The sequence below is a fragment of the Styela clava genome, chromosome 7, assembly GCF_964204865.1.
Source record: "Styela clava chromosome 7, kaStyClav1.hap1.2, whole genome shotgun sequence".
NCBI lineage: Eukaryota > Metazoa > Chordata > Ascidiacea > Stolidobranchia > Styelidae > Styela > Styela clava.
Window position 1 is genome coordinate 10,899,462 of NC_135256.1, and position 16,571 is coordinate 10,916,032.

Below are 16,571 nucleotides of genomic sequence, written 5' to 3' on the forward strand. Positions count from 1 at the left end.
GCTTATCAACTTTCCTCTCCCCCAGGATAAATATGTAAATCATGTTGTTTCTCCTTTTTACTTCATTTAGTTCATAAATCATTCTGTAAGCTTAGATATATTCGAATAAAATAAAGATCATGGGTGATAGCGCTTATGTTTCATCATTGGAATCTCAACTTCAATCTGTTAATATAAGCAAAGAAGACAGAGAGAAAGTTATTGAAAGCTTTCTTGCAGTTGGTAAGTTCATTCATTTGCACTTATGATACATAATGTAGAAGCTTTGTTTCTCTCTCTTGAGATGAGAGGATTGATAAAATAGAATTCAGTTGTACATGTTCAGCATGTACATATCCATGTTTCTATTGGTATATTTAAGTAGAGTATAAAATGTTTTTTAAGAGTTTTTTTGGACGTTGTATGCATCACTTTCTGCAAACAGGTAGCATGAAATAAACATCTATTTTTACAGAATCCATGCTTATTAAATGTTGATTTGCTTATGCTCCTGTCAAGTTTGGCCATATCACATACCAGTTAGCCTGCGTTTGATGTTTTATTCGTCAATATTTGATAATTTATTATTTCATGTAAGCTATCGATGATTTGTCAACATGCTTCGGTGTGCAGGGTTTTTTATAACTTACAAATCATGCTTACCTAATACAGGAAATGTAAAGCGTGGGCACGCACACTTAAACAGCAATGCAGTCGTGTGTATTGCACAAACATAAATTGCGAAAGATGATTTCACCCACTATGTGGATTTTTGCTACTCGGTAAACAGGAAACTGACCAAATATTTACTCATCTTATGGGAGGTTTAACGAATTTCTAAAATAAAGAAATCGATTGCGTATCGGAATGCTATCATGGAAAGGCCTGTCATATGTCCAATTTATGACCTTTGTATAGCCCAGCCCTTTTTACCAAAGAACCGTAACATTTTACCATCCCTAAACTGGGTGATCAATTTTATCTATCAAATCTCACATTTACCATAAATAAGTACATTAGTATTGCTTTAGAACAGGGGTCGGTAATCTTTTATGGCTCGCGGGCCAAAATTAAAGGTTTCAAGTCATTGGTGGGCCACATATTTTTAAACAGTTAAAAACCGAATGGAAGGCCATTGAATCACATTTTTTCACACAGATCCGCTGTTAAATTTCAAGCAGCGTGCGAACCTGATCATTTGTATATTTTCTGCGCCATTAAACTATTTCAGCATCAACTTTTCCACGTTTTGTTGTCATTTGTCTAATTATAATAAAATTATAGGCCCATTAAGCGAGAATCATATACTTGTTAGAATATAATATAATTTAGTCTACACTGTCTCAAAATAAATTCTGTTACGTAAAGAATATAATCGTCAAAACAGTTGTTTTGTTACTATAATTCAGTGAAGCGTTGCGGGCTGGATTATATTGCTTTGGGCTGTAGGTTGCCGACCCCTGCTTTAGAATATGGGAGATTAGTTCAATGGAGCTAGTATTGGTTTGTAAAATGTAATCTTCATTATCGCCGCCAAACCCCCAATAGAGAAAAGTTGGTAATTTGATATTGTTTTTAGAGTTCAGTTTTCATTGGTTTAAAATGTCATGGCTACGAGTTATTATGTGTCTGGAACTCCTTATCAAACCTGGTATCTAGTTTCAAGTTGTGTTTTCAATGGTTGAAACCAGCGATTGGCACCATCGACCTTAAAGTTTGTCTTTCAATTTCAAATGGTTAATATTTAACATTGAATAATGAGTTATTTTTAAATACACGCTTTTTATGTTTATTTTCCAGATGAGAACAAAAATGGTTTCCTTGATATTGATGAAGTAAAGGCTGCATTTGAAGCTATTGGGAAAGCCCCCGCGCAATATAAGGTATTTCGGAATTTAGAAGCTGTTTAACGCCTATTATTCAAGAGAGTAAATTGTAAATTGTGATTGGATAATATTAATAAAATGACTTTTTTACCATTTTGTGTGAACATGTCATCATGAAGTTTAATAATTCTACCGTGATATAATAATATTAAATATATTTCGTGGTTTAATGTACATTTAAATTGCACAGACTTATTATAACAATATTAAAATAGGTTCATGGTTTTATTATTTACATCTGATTATAATATGCTGTATTTTTTAAGATTCGTGATGCTATTCGTAAATTGGACACCAATAATGACAATCGACTTAGTCCTGCTGAATTTGCTCAAGTAAGTATATTTATCTGATGAAACATGTAATATTATTTTGAAAAGATTTTTCGCTCATTTGTCCATTTCTGTAATAATATACATGTTTGTTTCCGCGAAAATTGTTTAATTTTTCGTTAAATGCTATAGATATCAGGGTGATTGTTAATTTTCAGTATTAGTTAAATATTAATATTGTTATCAGAGAGTGAAAATGTACAAATTTTCGTTTCCCTATTAAACAAAGCTTTACGAGAAAAGATGCAATACCATGAATTATCAGAAATGTTTAAATAATAATTGAAACTCTCTTTAACTTTTCAAATCTTGTGAACATATTGTGAAAACTGCAAAATTTTAGTGATTTTGGCCTATATTATGTCCTATTCTCACATAAGAAAATTCTTTTTATCCTAAATCATCATAAATTGTAAGCTTAGTACAACCTTTTTTTTATTTATTATTACTTTACAATTCTTTATTTATTTATAATACCTTTTTATATATTTTTAGTTTGCTGTGTCTGTAAATTGTATACCATATTAATCTAACATCTTTTAGATAATGATGTTTGTATTTTTTAATTTAGATTTATGGAGAATTATGCAGTGATTCGGTTGCCGAAGGCTTTAAGGTTGCTGTAAAAGCTAAGAAAGATATTGTTACTAGAGGAGGACATTCCACTGTTGAAGGAACACAACACAGTTATGATCCCAGAGAAATGCATGCTTTTGGGAATTGGATTAATCAGGTATACCATGTTATTGAAGGCTGCGATTTTAAAGGGCAGCCTAGCGTTTACAGCATTATACATGTTGGGCCGTGGATGTCCAGTATGAATCGAATATTCGAATTCCTTTTAAAGTTCGTTATATTTTTATTCAAAATTAGTGATAGCGAGAGACGCCAGACAGGCTGATCAAATGTACGATATCAATTGATAACAAACAACACAGAAAAAACAATGACTTTTATATTTATGACATTTTAGATGTGATCAATGTTAAATATAGCGATTTCTGTAGTTTTGCACATGAACTCACCCAAAATTAAGAATGTATTCTAATTTTCTAAATTTCTAAAATCTAAATTCCAAATTTGAAAATATTTTTTCAGAATGTATTAAAAATAGCGAAATATTCGGTTTTGACCATTCCTGTACCGTTTGCATTGCAGATTACACATCTCGGGGGTCAAATCCTACCCCCACCCCTATATAGGTTAGAATATAATAGGTAGACGAGGCTGAACCGCCTTTATATCAATTCACAGTTCAATAAATCGAATATCGAATCGAAAAAAAAGATCTAATCGAAAAGGAATATTAAATTTTGGTTATGCAGAGTTCACTCCTATTCATTCATGTGCAATGTAATTGTCAAAATTATAAAATGTGTCAGACTGAGCACTTCCTCATACCAAATAATTACATACAGAGAAAAGGCTTCAATAGATGGTGGTTGGTGGGAGATGATATTATTTGTGTACAGTCATTTTTACAATGATGCACACATTTGATCATATAAAAAATACAAATATTTTTGTGTAGTGTTTTGATGATATGTGATTAGCTATTAGTAATATGCATCATGGTTCAATTTAGTACAAAGCAGTAATATTTTACCATTGAATCTATTGGAGTGTTGGTATATATATGTTAGCATTGAAAATCCAAACGTTTTACTCGAGTAATGAACCCAACCTAACCTAGCGCTATTGATCAACTCAATCTCAGTTCTGAGTGTAAAATTATAAAATTTATTATAAAAAAACTTTAATCTGTGATAGAAATTGGATTTCAGAAAATATCCAATACAATTTACCATCTTTTTTGAATATTATCCAAATTATTCAATAAGATAAGACTTGTTTAAAAATTAGTTAATCATTATTTTATGATATTAAATCGAGGTTTAGTTTTTATAGAGAGTTGTTGTTTGTTTTTAATAAACAAACTCACTAACGAATGAATTATTCATTATGAAATTTGAATAGTGGGTGTGTTTTACCTATGGAGTATTTCTGAAACTGATTATGAATATGATTTATTGTCCTATTTCTGTATAACTGTCTGATTGAATTTACATTTTTTACTCGATGATCAATGAAAAATTTATTTTGTCTGTTTCTATAAAATATACCTGGGTTCATGTCAATTGGTTCTTACACGTTGAAGCTTTGCAGTTCGAAAAATTCGCACATTTCTACTTCTATTGTTAGCACAACAAAAATCGTTCCGTGTATGGCTCCGTGATCCATTTATGGAATTATAAACATTATTCTCTTTTTTATTTTTTAGTCTTTTTCCGTTCCATCGCTTTTTAATGTATGGGAAATACATAAACCTTTTTTTATTTTTGATATTACTATTATTTTATATTTTCAAATATGGATTTTGTTCTCTCTGTTTTACCCTGTCTAATATAACATACACATACACACACAACACATTACAAATTTGTTTTTGAGAATGCGTATTTCTCTCATTTTTATGATACTGACTGACCTGTTGTCATCAAGGATATAATACCACCCTTTCACCCTGATTGTAATCTTGCCAAAATCGAAGCACTATTGAGAATTTAAAAACCTTTTGGTAGTTGAAAGAAGAAAAAAAATTTTGTCAGAGCAACAACAACGACACGAACAACACCCACATTAGTAATTTGATAAAGCAATCCGTTCACGTCATGTACAAATAGAAATCAGATGTTACCCAATTTGTGAGCTTTTTGAATGGAATGGTATGGTATTCGAATCTAGTAATAAACTAAATAATTTTCATTTTATTCACAGAATCTAAAAAAAGATCCTGATCTGAAAGATATTCTTCCAATAGATACCTCTGATTTTGACAAATTTTGCGCTGCATTTTCTGATGGTATCATTCTTTGGTAAGTGTTAGCTGCCAAAAATATTTTTTGTTTTGAGATTTTGTAGGAATTATTTGTTTGTTAATAATAATTTGTAACGAAATATGAATTAATTTTGTGTCATTTTGTTTTACATTATTTTTTCTCCCACAAGAGGTCCTATTTGTTATCTCCATTGTGTTAGGCCGAGAAGGAATAATTTATTATTTTGAAGTAATTTTTTCAACATTGTGTAGGTTATCCATAATTTTCGATAAAGAAATTAGTAGAGTCATTGTAAGTTAGCAGAAATTATTAGCACTTATTAACACAGAATATATATTCTGTATCTGTTTGCCTACTCAAGCAATTTCAAGCAAATTTTTCATTTCATAATTCCAATTGTGAAATGCAGTATTATTTTTGTCTGACCATCAGACTCGATTGGCATTAATATCTCATCCATTTACTGTCAATGTACTCACCAGACAAAAGTTATTTTATACCAAAAGTGTATTCCAAGAACATTAGTTTTGTGGAATTCATTGCATCATAGTTGTGGAGTCTTCATTAACTTCCCGCCAGTAATTTCTCGCTACACTTCCCAACGATGGGCGTAACTTTGCCCAGAGTTCAACTCTTTCACCTCTGAGTGAGGGCAGGGCGGTGACCTTACTGTGAAAAAATGCTCGAAATATCGAAATGTCAAATGGAAAATTTCAAATTATCCCTATAATCAAGAATTTTAAGATGAAATTGATTGAATAATCTATTATGGCCTTAGTAGAAACTATTTATTCATAAAGTTTTTCTATTTTAGTAAAATGATCAACTTGTCTCAGAAAGGCACGATTGATGAACGTGCAATCAATAAAGGGAAGAAACAAAAAGCGGTTCAAATGCACAAAGATCAGGTGGGAATTTTTTCCATGCACAGGTAGATGTACACTATGCCAAAATTATCTAGAATATCCTGATCGAAATTTTATGTCGGGAACACAAAAGTAGATGCACATTGATTATCATGTTATGCTGAACGGGGGAAATTCCATATAGACTATTAAATTGTATGCCATTGTTCTTGACTGTAACAAATTGATTTGTATACGTAAGGTGATGCATTCTAAAGTATTTTAAAAAATTTACTGCTTTCAGGAAGAACGACTAAAATATGATATTTGAAGCAAAAAATAAATTTAAATTATCTGTAAATGTGTTTCAAATATATTTTAAATACCAATTAAAAATCAATAATTATGGAACTCATCCAGAATTGCTGTCATAAAGTGTCCTATCAATAATTCCCAATACGAGAATGGTGATCAATTTGATTACAGCCATCTTATATCAAATCATGATTCCGTTATTGGTTTCAAAAAGTGGTAAATGTAATAAAGATATCAACGAAAAAACCTTGGTGAGAATCAAGCCAAGTGCAGTAAATAAAAAAATTTTCAAAAACGGGGATGACAATTTTTGATAAATATTTTTTCAATTCATGTGTTCCCCTATATTCTGTAAAATATCTCACCAGACAAAACACGTCAGCTTTATTTGGGAATCTATTCAAAGTTGGAACTATCATTCAAATACATCATTCTACATGGGCCTTTTTTCCTTATTTCAGTTTCGGTTGTCATATATTTTATTGAGTCTATATTTATATAACGTCACACAAGGAATTAGAATTATAAGGACGTGTCCTTTTATTCTTTTCTTTATTTAACATGAACAATAGAACATTTTTTATTTACTCAGAAATACAGTACTTTCAAATTCACACTTGTTTTGTTATATATCATTTTTTATCAAAGATATTATTGGTAGCGTTAGACTTAATGACATACTGGCAACACTAAACTTTCCAGTCGGCTCATTTCCTTTTTCGGCAATCTTGGTCATGCTTCCTCGAGTAAGCATCATTTTGCATGTGATGATTAATTGCCTGTGACTCATTACGTCATGTCACGTACTGGCGCAGCCCACATGCAAAAATTTTTCATATTTTTATGAAGTCAAGAACAGTTGTGCATACTCTTTGTTATTTTATATATAGGCTACTATTTATATACTTATACTTGAAATATTCAATCCATGATCAGAAATACACGGAAATTAGACCAATGGTAATGTATGTTTCACATTAATATCACCGTGAAGCCTTGCATTGCATATTGATTTTTTCAACAACAAAAAAATTGCGCATTCAAAATTATTTTTTTCCTTCCAATTCAATTTTAATCAGCTATATATATATGCTTGAATGCCAGATTGTAAAGAGAAACACTTTTGTCCAGTTGCAGGGATTTCGAATTATGTATAACCTACTTTTTCGGATATGTTGACCACACCAATTTCCATTCGCCATTCCATCTTAATATTCAAGTTTTTTCACAACCAACAGTACCCACAAGATCTGATTTAGATGGCCTTACAGTCAGCACTCAGCAGTATAGCAAGCAAATCAGCATAAGTTATTTTTCCAATTTTTTCTTACACTATCCATATATAATTACTTCAATGCATTTAAGTGTTAACATTTATCTTCTCAGCCAACCTAATATTTTATAAGTTCAAATGATGTTCCAACTTTATCCCGTTATTTGATTTATTTTTCAGGAAAATTTGAATTTGGCTTTGAATTCTGCTTCTGCAATCGGTTGTAGCATCGTCAATATTGGTGCAAGTGACATCAAAGATGGAAAAGCTCATCTTATTCTTGGTCTGCTGTGGCAAGTCATCAGAATTGGCCTTTTTGCTGCTTTTGATCTTACAAGAAGCCCAGGTATGCTAACAAGAAAAAATAGAACAGAACATAAGATAAAAATTGAAATTGTGTAATTTCATATACTTGAAAAATGGATAAAACATAATATTATTCAACTGCTTGTTTCATGAATTTTAACAAAAAAAATTTCTGAGTAGGCTGAAACAATTTTATGTTCATTGCAATATCTTGTCTTCTAAAATCGGGAAATTTAACTTACATGATTTTTGCTTTATACCAAATATGCCCATTGTTGGTAGTTGTTAGTCAGTAATTTCCATCTTTCATTCCAGCACTGGCAGTTCTGTTGAAAGAAGGTGAAGAGCTGGAAGATTTGATGAATTTGGCTCCTGAATTGCTCTTGTTAAGGTGAGTGATAAATCTGGTGAATTTGAATTAAGTTCAAACGATTTCTATTTATGTCTTCTTTTAGCAAATCGAATCATCGATCTGAAATACGATATATCTATTTTATTTGACATTACAGCATTAAAAATATATTTATTTATAGATATAGATTTAATCTGACTAAGGCAAATACAAACAACAATTGCAACAACTATGTTTATCATGATAAAATTAATCGAAAACACCAAAAAAATTCTTATCAATAAAGATATTTACGATAAACGATAGCCCAAAAACTATAAAAAATGTCAATTTATGCTCTGGTGACGACAACCCCCATAAGATAATATTAGAATCGTTTTGTGGAATGGGTTTTGAATAGCCAATTTCTACTAATATATATAAATTAAAACTAACTTCACATGCTATTGAGCTAAATTTTGTGGAATAGTTAAGTTATTCTGTAAAAACTCCAAACGGAAAGATTTTTTTTCTAGAACTTAATAAAATTTGCTTTCACATAACTGTTTTGCTGGAATTGTGTACTTCAACAAAACTCATACTTGAAAATTAACTAATCCTCCTATTAAATATTCCAACAGATGGATGAATTATCAGTTGGAAAAATCTTCCAAGTACAAGAATTCACCAAATGGTGGAAAAGAAATCAAAAATTTCAGCGGAGATATCAAAGACTCATATGCTTACCTCTGTCTGCTTGAACAAATTCAACCTGGCCCAGAAGACGAAGAATATGCTGATAATGTGATCGTTGCTAATCTTAATGTGAGTTGAACTTGGTTTCCAGTGGTGTGTTGGCCTAGTACAGCGATTGCCGACCTGTGGCTCTTTGTCCCCGGAGCCCTGGATTCAGTGAATCAAAGTGGTTATAGCAGTGTTTTTAAAATCCTTGAGGATTCATCATAGCGCTTTCCAAATTATAGGGCGTTAGCGGTGAAATTTTTCGCATTAGATGATTCAAGTCTGTCGAAAACAGGGCATGGTCTCTTGTTCACAATCGCGATGGATCCAGCGTCACGGTATATTCAAACTGTATTTTATTTTGTTTGTTCTTTTAAGCACTTGATTATTGCATCATAAGTAGTTTTCTAGAAGTTTTAATAGCCAGTGACATTAGAGGAGATGTTGCGGCTCCGAGTAGGGTTGATTTTGATGGAAAAGTTGCCTACCGGCTCTTTCAATGCTTAAGGTGGCCGACCTGTGGCCTAGTGGGTAAAGCGTTAGACGTAACTGTGAAAGCATCGCTGGTTGAAATATTGTGTTCAAATCCTATGCAAACCACTTCCCAGGTCAGACAAGGACTTTCCTAAATTTAGTAGATCATTACACATCATATACCATATAAAACAGTTGAAATCAATATGGATGTTCCCTTTGGTTCGTTTTCTTACTTTCTACACTTTACCATTGCAAAACTTTTGAGGGTTATATTTAAAATATTTTACCTACTTTAAAAGCACTGATGGCTAGTCTATTACAGCTTTTTTGGCCAAACTAAATCTCCTAAGAAGACAAAATGACTATTGATTTGAATGATCCTCTTTTGTTTTACATCAGAACCATCCTGGATCTGACAAAGAAAGTATGATGAAACGTGCGAAATACATGTTGAACGAAGCAGATAAGATTGGATGTAGGGCGTTTGTAACTGAGGGTGATGTAGCAGAGGGAATTTCGAGACTTAATATGGCTTTTGTCGCAAATCTATTCAATACCTTCCCTGCTTTGGAAGAAACTGAGGAAAGAGAATTAATAGGTAAGAACCTTTGGTCCTGGCATCTATCAATGTTTTGACTTTTTATTTGTTTTATCATATATTAAATACAACACTCATTCACTTGAAACAATTATCACATGCAATGTCAAGACAGTCTAACGCTTTAACAGTTAGGCAGGCCACTGTACCCACAGAAATACCTAAATGATAAAATTATTCATAGCATTGATTTGCTTCTTTGGATCTCTCTAGGATTCTCAGTCATTCTGTCTGTCTGTGTGTTTAGCTGTAGTGTCTGAACGGCTGGACCGATATGGATGAAGTTTCTACTGTGGGTCATGCTGTCACCCTAGTTACACAATTTTCACAATTTGTTGCCATTTTCTCGTAGACTACCTCGACAATCAAAATGCCGAGATCACTCGGGCCCCAATCAGAAGTAAATACTTTTTTTGAACAAGCCATTTTTTATCTTATTAATCCATAAACTAGGGAAGCCTTAGGAAATTTAGTGAACATGATTAATTATTAGCGGCAGTATACCGCTCACAAAAAAATCAGAGACGGCCAACGCTCAAAATGAACTGGCACTTTGCAGTTTCGTAATTCCGGTTCCTGCAGTATGCTGTCGTTATAGATGCAATTTTGCGCGAATGACAACGGTTTACAGAAGTGCAGGTCGCCTCATGTATCAGCGGAAATTCTGGGTGCCTACCGGGTTGTCTTTAAAATCTGTATAGTTTATTACTCTCAATAAAAGTATGTTGGTAATCGTTTTAAAATTTGAAAAAAAAAATTTCATTTCACAGAGGAGACTAGAGAAGAGAAGACCTATCGTAACTGGATGAACAGTTTGGGTGTTTCACCCAGAGTTTACAGATTGTACAAGTAAGCTATCTTTTTAAAATATTCAGCTTATTTCCACAAAAATCACAGCAAATACTGAAGTAAACGCTTTTCTCTTTTCTCAAATCTATATTTGAGATATATTACGTTTGGCTCATTTGTCACCTGTCTTCAATCAAAAATGGATAAACTTTACAGCAATAAATTTTCTTCAGTAATCTGAACATACTTTAACATAAACACCTTTTTATGAAAAATATTTTAAAATTTTCCAGCGATTTGAAAGACGGAGTTGTGTTTGCTCAGCTGTTCGAAAAAGTCAAACCCGGCGTCGTTCCGTCTAAATTCCGTTATCCTCCGTTCCCATCTCTTGGTAAGTTATTGGTTTGAAATTTGAATAGTTAGATATTTCAGAATTTTTTATTCATTCCATGTGTTCTCAAATTAAATCACTGCAGCTATTCACTTTGAAAATGGACAATCTCAATTTCATTGGAAATATTGAAGTATATTGTCTGTTATCCAGTCCAGCAGTCTCAGCCACTTTTGTAGGACGCCTCATGTACGCACCTTTTGCTCTGAACATGGCCCCATACGAGCAGCCACTGATATCTAGTGATATGTAAAGAGGTATTTTTGCACTCCTCTAATTCATTGCACCCTGGGTGAGGTGGGAGGCATTGGATTTGAACCCCGGGATGCATACTCTACGATGCCAACACAGTTAGGTCTAACGCTTTAACCGCAAAGCCATTACTCTGCCTAAAACTCTAGGTCTTCTGAACCTGATATATATGAGTATATATGATCAGTATAATATATATGCACTTAACTTCACTTTATTGCATTTGAAGATATTATCATGCTGTCTTACAGGTGGAAAAATGAAGAAAATCGAGAATTGTAACTGCATCGTACAGGTTGGCAAAGACTTAAAATACAGCTTGGTTGGAATTGATGGCAGTGACCTCAATACAGGCGAAAGAACAGGAACGCTTTCTTTAACTTGGCAAATTATGAGAGGGTAAGATGCTTTTTGATTATAAGTAATGGTGATACATTCTTTTGTAGAAATACTAACATTGTAAATATAAATACAAAAAGTCTTGAGTGACTTTTACTCGGATCAAGCTGCCACAGCGTCTGTCTATACTGCTTTTTAATTTATGAACAAGGGAGCAATGCTCAGATTTTTGAAACACAGGCCTGATAAAGTAATCACAGAACTGGCATCCCATACGACGTATAGAAATGTGGCTGAGCACCGAGTTCGCAAAATCGAAACGATGAATAATCGTGGCATGGGCAGTCACATTGTCAAAATAAAAAAAATCAGAGAATAAAACAGCGAAATTTTGGGTTGAATATTGAATCTCATAGGACTTGGGAGTAATTGATTGAATTCAAGTTCTAGGTCAAAGGCTCATTGTGACTAAAGATCACCCTAAATAAAATAGCTCGGGTTCGATGTCATAAATCAGGGTTGTGCAATATTTTTTGTCGGTGGGCCATATAACCAACTTAGACATCTAACTGGGCTACACAAAAAATTCAGCAGGCAAGAGAAGAGAATGAGGCTATCATCACTTAGCATTACACCAATAAAGAAACTAGGCAAAAAAACGTAAAATTTGACCCAGCGACAAGAGTGAATAAAGAAAATGTATTTTTACCCATGTGAGCCTTTTTAAACATGAACTGTCGGATCGGGATTTTGCGCTTGATGAGGAAAAATCTGAGTGTTGAAAAGGGCCCTACTGAAAAGCTTGGCGGGCAGGGTTATGGCCCGCGGGCTGCTTGATGAACATCCATGTCATAAACTATCAGTAATTGACGACTTGACAGTAATTGACTCAACCCGTGACTGTGATACCAATGGCTCAATTTGACTCAGATTTTTCTTCGCTGCTCCTCTCATCTCAGTGCTTTGATGTATTGTAGCTTTACGATGAAATTTTGTGTTTTCTAATCCCTAATACCCATTACAGATACACTTTATCGATTCTGGAAAGTTTAACTGAAAAAGGAGGTGTAGCTGGAGATAAAGCAATCATTGAATGGACCAATCAAACATTAGTAGAGAAAGGAAAATCGTCTAGAATTTCCTCTTTTAAGGTACCAGAATGATTCATATTGCACATCCGAATGCATATTTTTTGAGTGTCCACAACTTTCAATGTCGATATCTAAATACATATATATATATATATATATGCACATTTAAGAATCTCTCTTCTGTGTTGTTTCATATGTCCTAAATTGATCTGTTAAACAACAATATCATGAATTTACAGCAGTTTTGAGGAAATTTGCTTGATTGAACTATTTCAAATTCAATCAGCACTGTTTTTTCATTGGTTTGATATTTTTCAATTTTCTATTGACTTATAATACGTGTTCTGGACATCTAGGGATTGCGCTCGATAATTATGCTATTATGCTCAGTGTTTGGAACACGCACACCAATGTATTTTCGGTTACCACTAGGGCTGGGAATTTCAAATCAAATAGTGAATTATTCGATTTGGTTTAGACAAGAATTTTCGAATCACCGCCGTCGCAGTTTGTTTTTGTCCGCCTAAGGACGACGGTAGATTCCTCAATTTTTTTTTATTGAAGCCATATTTCACAATGTAATTTAACATATGACTCTTTTATTCCAATTTGGTTATTGATAAAACCTGTTTCTTATGTCGTGTGAACACTCAGCGAACTACCTGGATTCTATAATTTCAGTAATTTACAACATTACAATAAAAAATGACACATACTATTACAAGTCTTTCAAGTATTCAAAATGCGATTAAAAAAAATATTCTGAAATCATTAGATATTCGAGAATGCCCAGCGACCTTATTGAGGAGAAACGCGGATTCAAAATATTTCACTGGTTACGAACTGCCATATTTGCATATTTCTCCATCAAACCATTTTTTACCCTGCAGGATTCATCTATAAGAACATCGATTGTTGTTCTCGATCTCATCGATGCTATTGCAGAAGGATCTATTGATTACAGCAATGTTTCACCTGGTGATAATGAGGAAGAGCAGCAGAGCAATGCGAGGTACTTTACTGCGTTATGCTTTTTGGAAAGTTATTCAAAGCACACTCACAAAATTATGCTAGGGAAATTTCATCTAGAAAATTCCGCCATTTGAAATTTCATTCCACTCTACTAAATTAAACTCGAACCTCCAAGGTGCTTTTAGTTTCGTAGCAGGAATTTTCAAGGAAAAAATTTAATATAGCATATAGCCATATACTGTACTGTACTATATACTTTTTTTCCGGCATTTTTACTTCTTATAATGGCCTTGACCCTATCAGTAAGATTTGAAATAGATTTGTTGTTGATTAATTGTGTGTAATGATGTTACAAGTTTTAGATCACCAGTTTTGAAACACATTTTAACTGTAATTGGGTACTAAAGTTTTAGTTTGAATATGGTAATTTCCCCTTTCAACTCCTAGTTTTAGTTGGTTATAAACAAGATTGCTAATTGGATTGTCGGACATGAAGTGGACCAATGGACCGTTTTGTCATATTGTATTTTTCTTGTTGTTGTTGTGGAAAAATCACTTTTCTCAATAACTGATGGACCAATTGCTTTGAAATTTCCAGTGGTTAAGATTAAGGATAATGTTGTCGCTAGAATATTACTTTTATTTATTTCCCAAATTACTGTGGGCTCTATGGATTTGTGTTTGTGCGGAGACGTCATTAAAATTGAAACAAAACGCACCATGTCAAGGTTCCATGATCGCATTTTAGCATCTCGTGGTCAAACTGTCTGTGCTGTAAAATATTTTATGCTTCTTCGTTTTGGCCTTCGTACCTTACAGATAGAGTCACTTAAGGTTTTTTCATATTTTTTTGGGCTGTAAAAATTGCATTAAACTATGAAAGCCACTGATCCTAGTTGAAAATCTAATCTCTGATGTTTTGTACTTACAAACAACCTTAATTGCATTTTCCATTTTGTTTTTAGATACGCTATTTCCATGGGCCGTAAAATTGGAGCTAAAATTTATGCTTTGCCTGATGATTTGTGGGAAGTAAACCAGAAGATGGTAATGACAATATTTGCTTGCCTTATGGTCCGAGCTTTGCAGCTGAAAAGTGAGGAGGGGGAAAATTGAGGACTCGAAATTTAAGACTTTCTTATTGAAGTTTTGAAGATGTGCATTCCAACAATTGTGTCAATAATTCTGTCCTTATGCAAATTTCAAGAATGTAACATCAAGTCATCAAACATTACTTTAATGTAGAGCAGCAGGTCCAGAATTCAAATTATTTTCAGTATGTTTGCTCGCATTTTTTTTTCAATAATGATTAACAGTAACATTTTCACATATTATGACAATTTTATTAAATACGTCATTGCACATTCATTTGGTTTATATCTTTCACTTTCATTTCATGCACTTGGTATTTTAGTTAATCTGGCTCTTGCTTTCACACACACACTATACTATCATATTAAAATTACACCAGAATTTAGTCCTATAACAGTAATTATCTGGCATTTTTTGGCATTAAAATCTGTTGGTAAAACTTGGCACTTATTCAAACTGTACATAAAGTAGTATCATTATACCTTGGATATATTTTAATATTAAACATAATGTTATACCGTATATAATGTACTCAGAAAATTTTTCAAAGATGAGGATTTAACCCTGTTATAACATGTATCTTAATGAAGCATTATCTTTTTTTTTTTGTAAAAATCGTTTCTGGCCACCAGGTTTATGTTGTATCCATGACTAATCCAAGTCCCGAGTATTACACATCATTTTCTGTTTGTCGCATTCACTCACTACATTCCAATCTCAGCACGGTAGGATAGGCTTTTGTTACTGCTAATATTATATGTTTTGTGTGACCAAAAAATACAATATCATACCGTTACTTTTTTCAAATATTTTATTCAAATTTTTTATCAGGATTTTTTTAGTGCAATGGTGAAATTTGAAATTAAAATCACATATTAAACTTTTTTTGGCCACTGGATTCTTTTAGAGCAATGGTAAATTTGAAATTAAAAGCACGCATTGAAATTATTTTGGCCACTCTTATTTCTATGTAGCGTACTATGCTGTAACTATCTGTCCAAATAGCAATTAAAACTTATTTTGTGAATTTATGAATAATGGTTTGTGGGATTCAGTATTAGACAATTATGCTACTACACCGAATTATGCCTTTATTACCGATTCACAATCCACAATATTAGCAATAACAATAATGCATTTTTCATATTATTCTGTTGCATCATTCCAAGTCGCTTGTAAGTTTGTTTTCACTAAAAATGCAATTTCGGTTGAGTTCAATTATTTTTGGTAAATAATTTTCGTTGAATGTTTTGATTCACGAAGTCTAATTTTGTCACTTTCAAATGAGTTTCTTGTTTAAATCGGCAAAAAGTTTTGTTAAAGTGCATTTCCTATGCAGTAAAGCTCGCTATTTAGTTTTTCACCAAATCTAATGCTCGTTAAACCACATTTTCAAATTTTAATACAAGGAGTGTGTGTGATATTGATATCAGCTATTATATACTATAACACTAATCATCCAGTTATAAATGTGTGTCATGATTCTTTATGAATTTATAGGATTACTGGGTATGGTTGAGGATATTAAATTCTCTGGTGGGTTGATGAAGCGCTGATCGAGTAAATTTTGTTTATGTAAAGATGTTCTGGTTCATAACCGTTGCAAATTGGATTTTCTTTTATGGTTTAAAAATTTGCCAATGATTAAAAAGGGGGTATTTGCACCTTTCCAGGCCATTTAGAACTAATATCTGATAAAATATTGCCATACCTTATTTAGAA

The 16,571-nt window shown here is 32.7% G+C and overlaps 1 protein-coding gene across 1 annotated transcript; it reads left to right on the forward strand.

The window, feature by feature from the left end:
* Positions 1-69: 69 nt before the first annotated feature.
* LOC120327652 (plastin-2-like) lies at positions 70-16,319 on the forward strand. Its single transcript, XM_039393983.2, has 16 exons — positions 70-222; positions 1,780-1,862; positions 2,132-2,200; positions 2,769-2,930; positions 4,976-5,073; positions 5,852-5,945; positions 7,651-7,816; positions 8,092-8,167; positions 8,749-8,932; positions 9,725-9,923; positions 10,694-10,772; positions 11,006-11,103; positions 11,607-11,754; positions 12,719-12,845; positions 13,676-13,797; positions 14,723-16,319. The coding sequence occupies exons 1-16, from the start codon at positions 120-122 to the stop codon at positions 14,871-14,873; spliced, it is 1,959 nt and encodes a 652-aa protein (XP_039249917.2). The 5' UTR covers positions 70-119; the 3' UTR covers positions 14,874-16,319.
* Positions 16,320-16,571: the final 252 nt, after the last annotated feature.

Bases quoted from the DNA above. Each gene is read 5' to 3' on its own strand.
- LOC120327652 (XM_039393983.2), top strand. From the start codon at position 120: ATGGGTGATAGCGCTTATGTTTCATCATTGGAATCTCAACTTCAATCT. The intron at 10,773-11,005 runs GTAAGCTATCTT...AAAATTTTCCAG, and splicing joins AGAGTTTACAGATTGTACAA to CGATTTGAAAGACGGAGTTG. The intron at 11,755-12,718 runs GTAAGATGCTTT...TACCCATTACAG, and splicing joins ACTTGGCAAATTATGAGAGG to ATACACTTTATCGATTCTGG.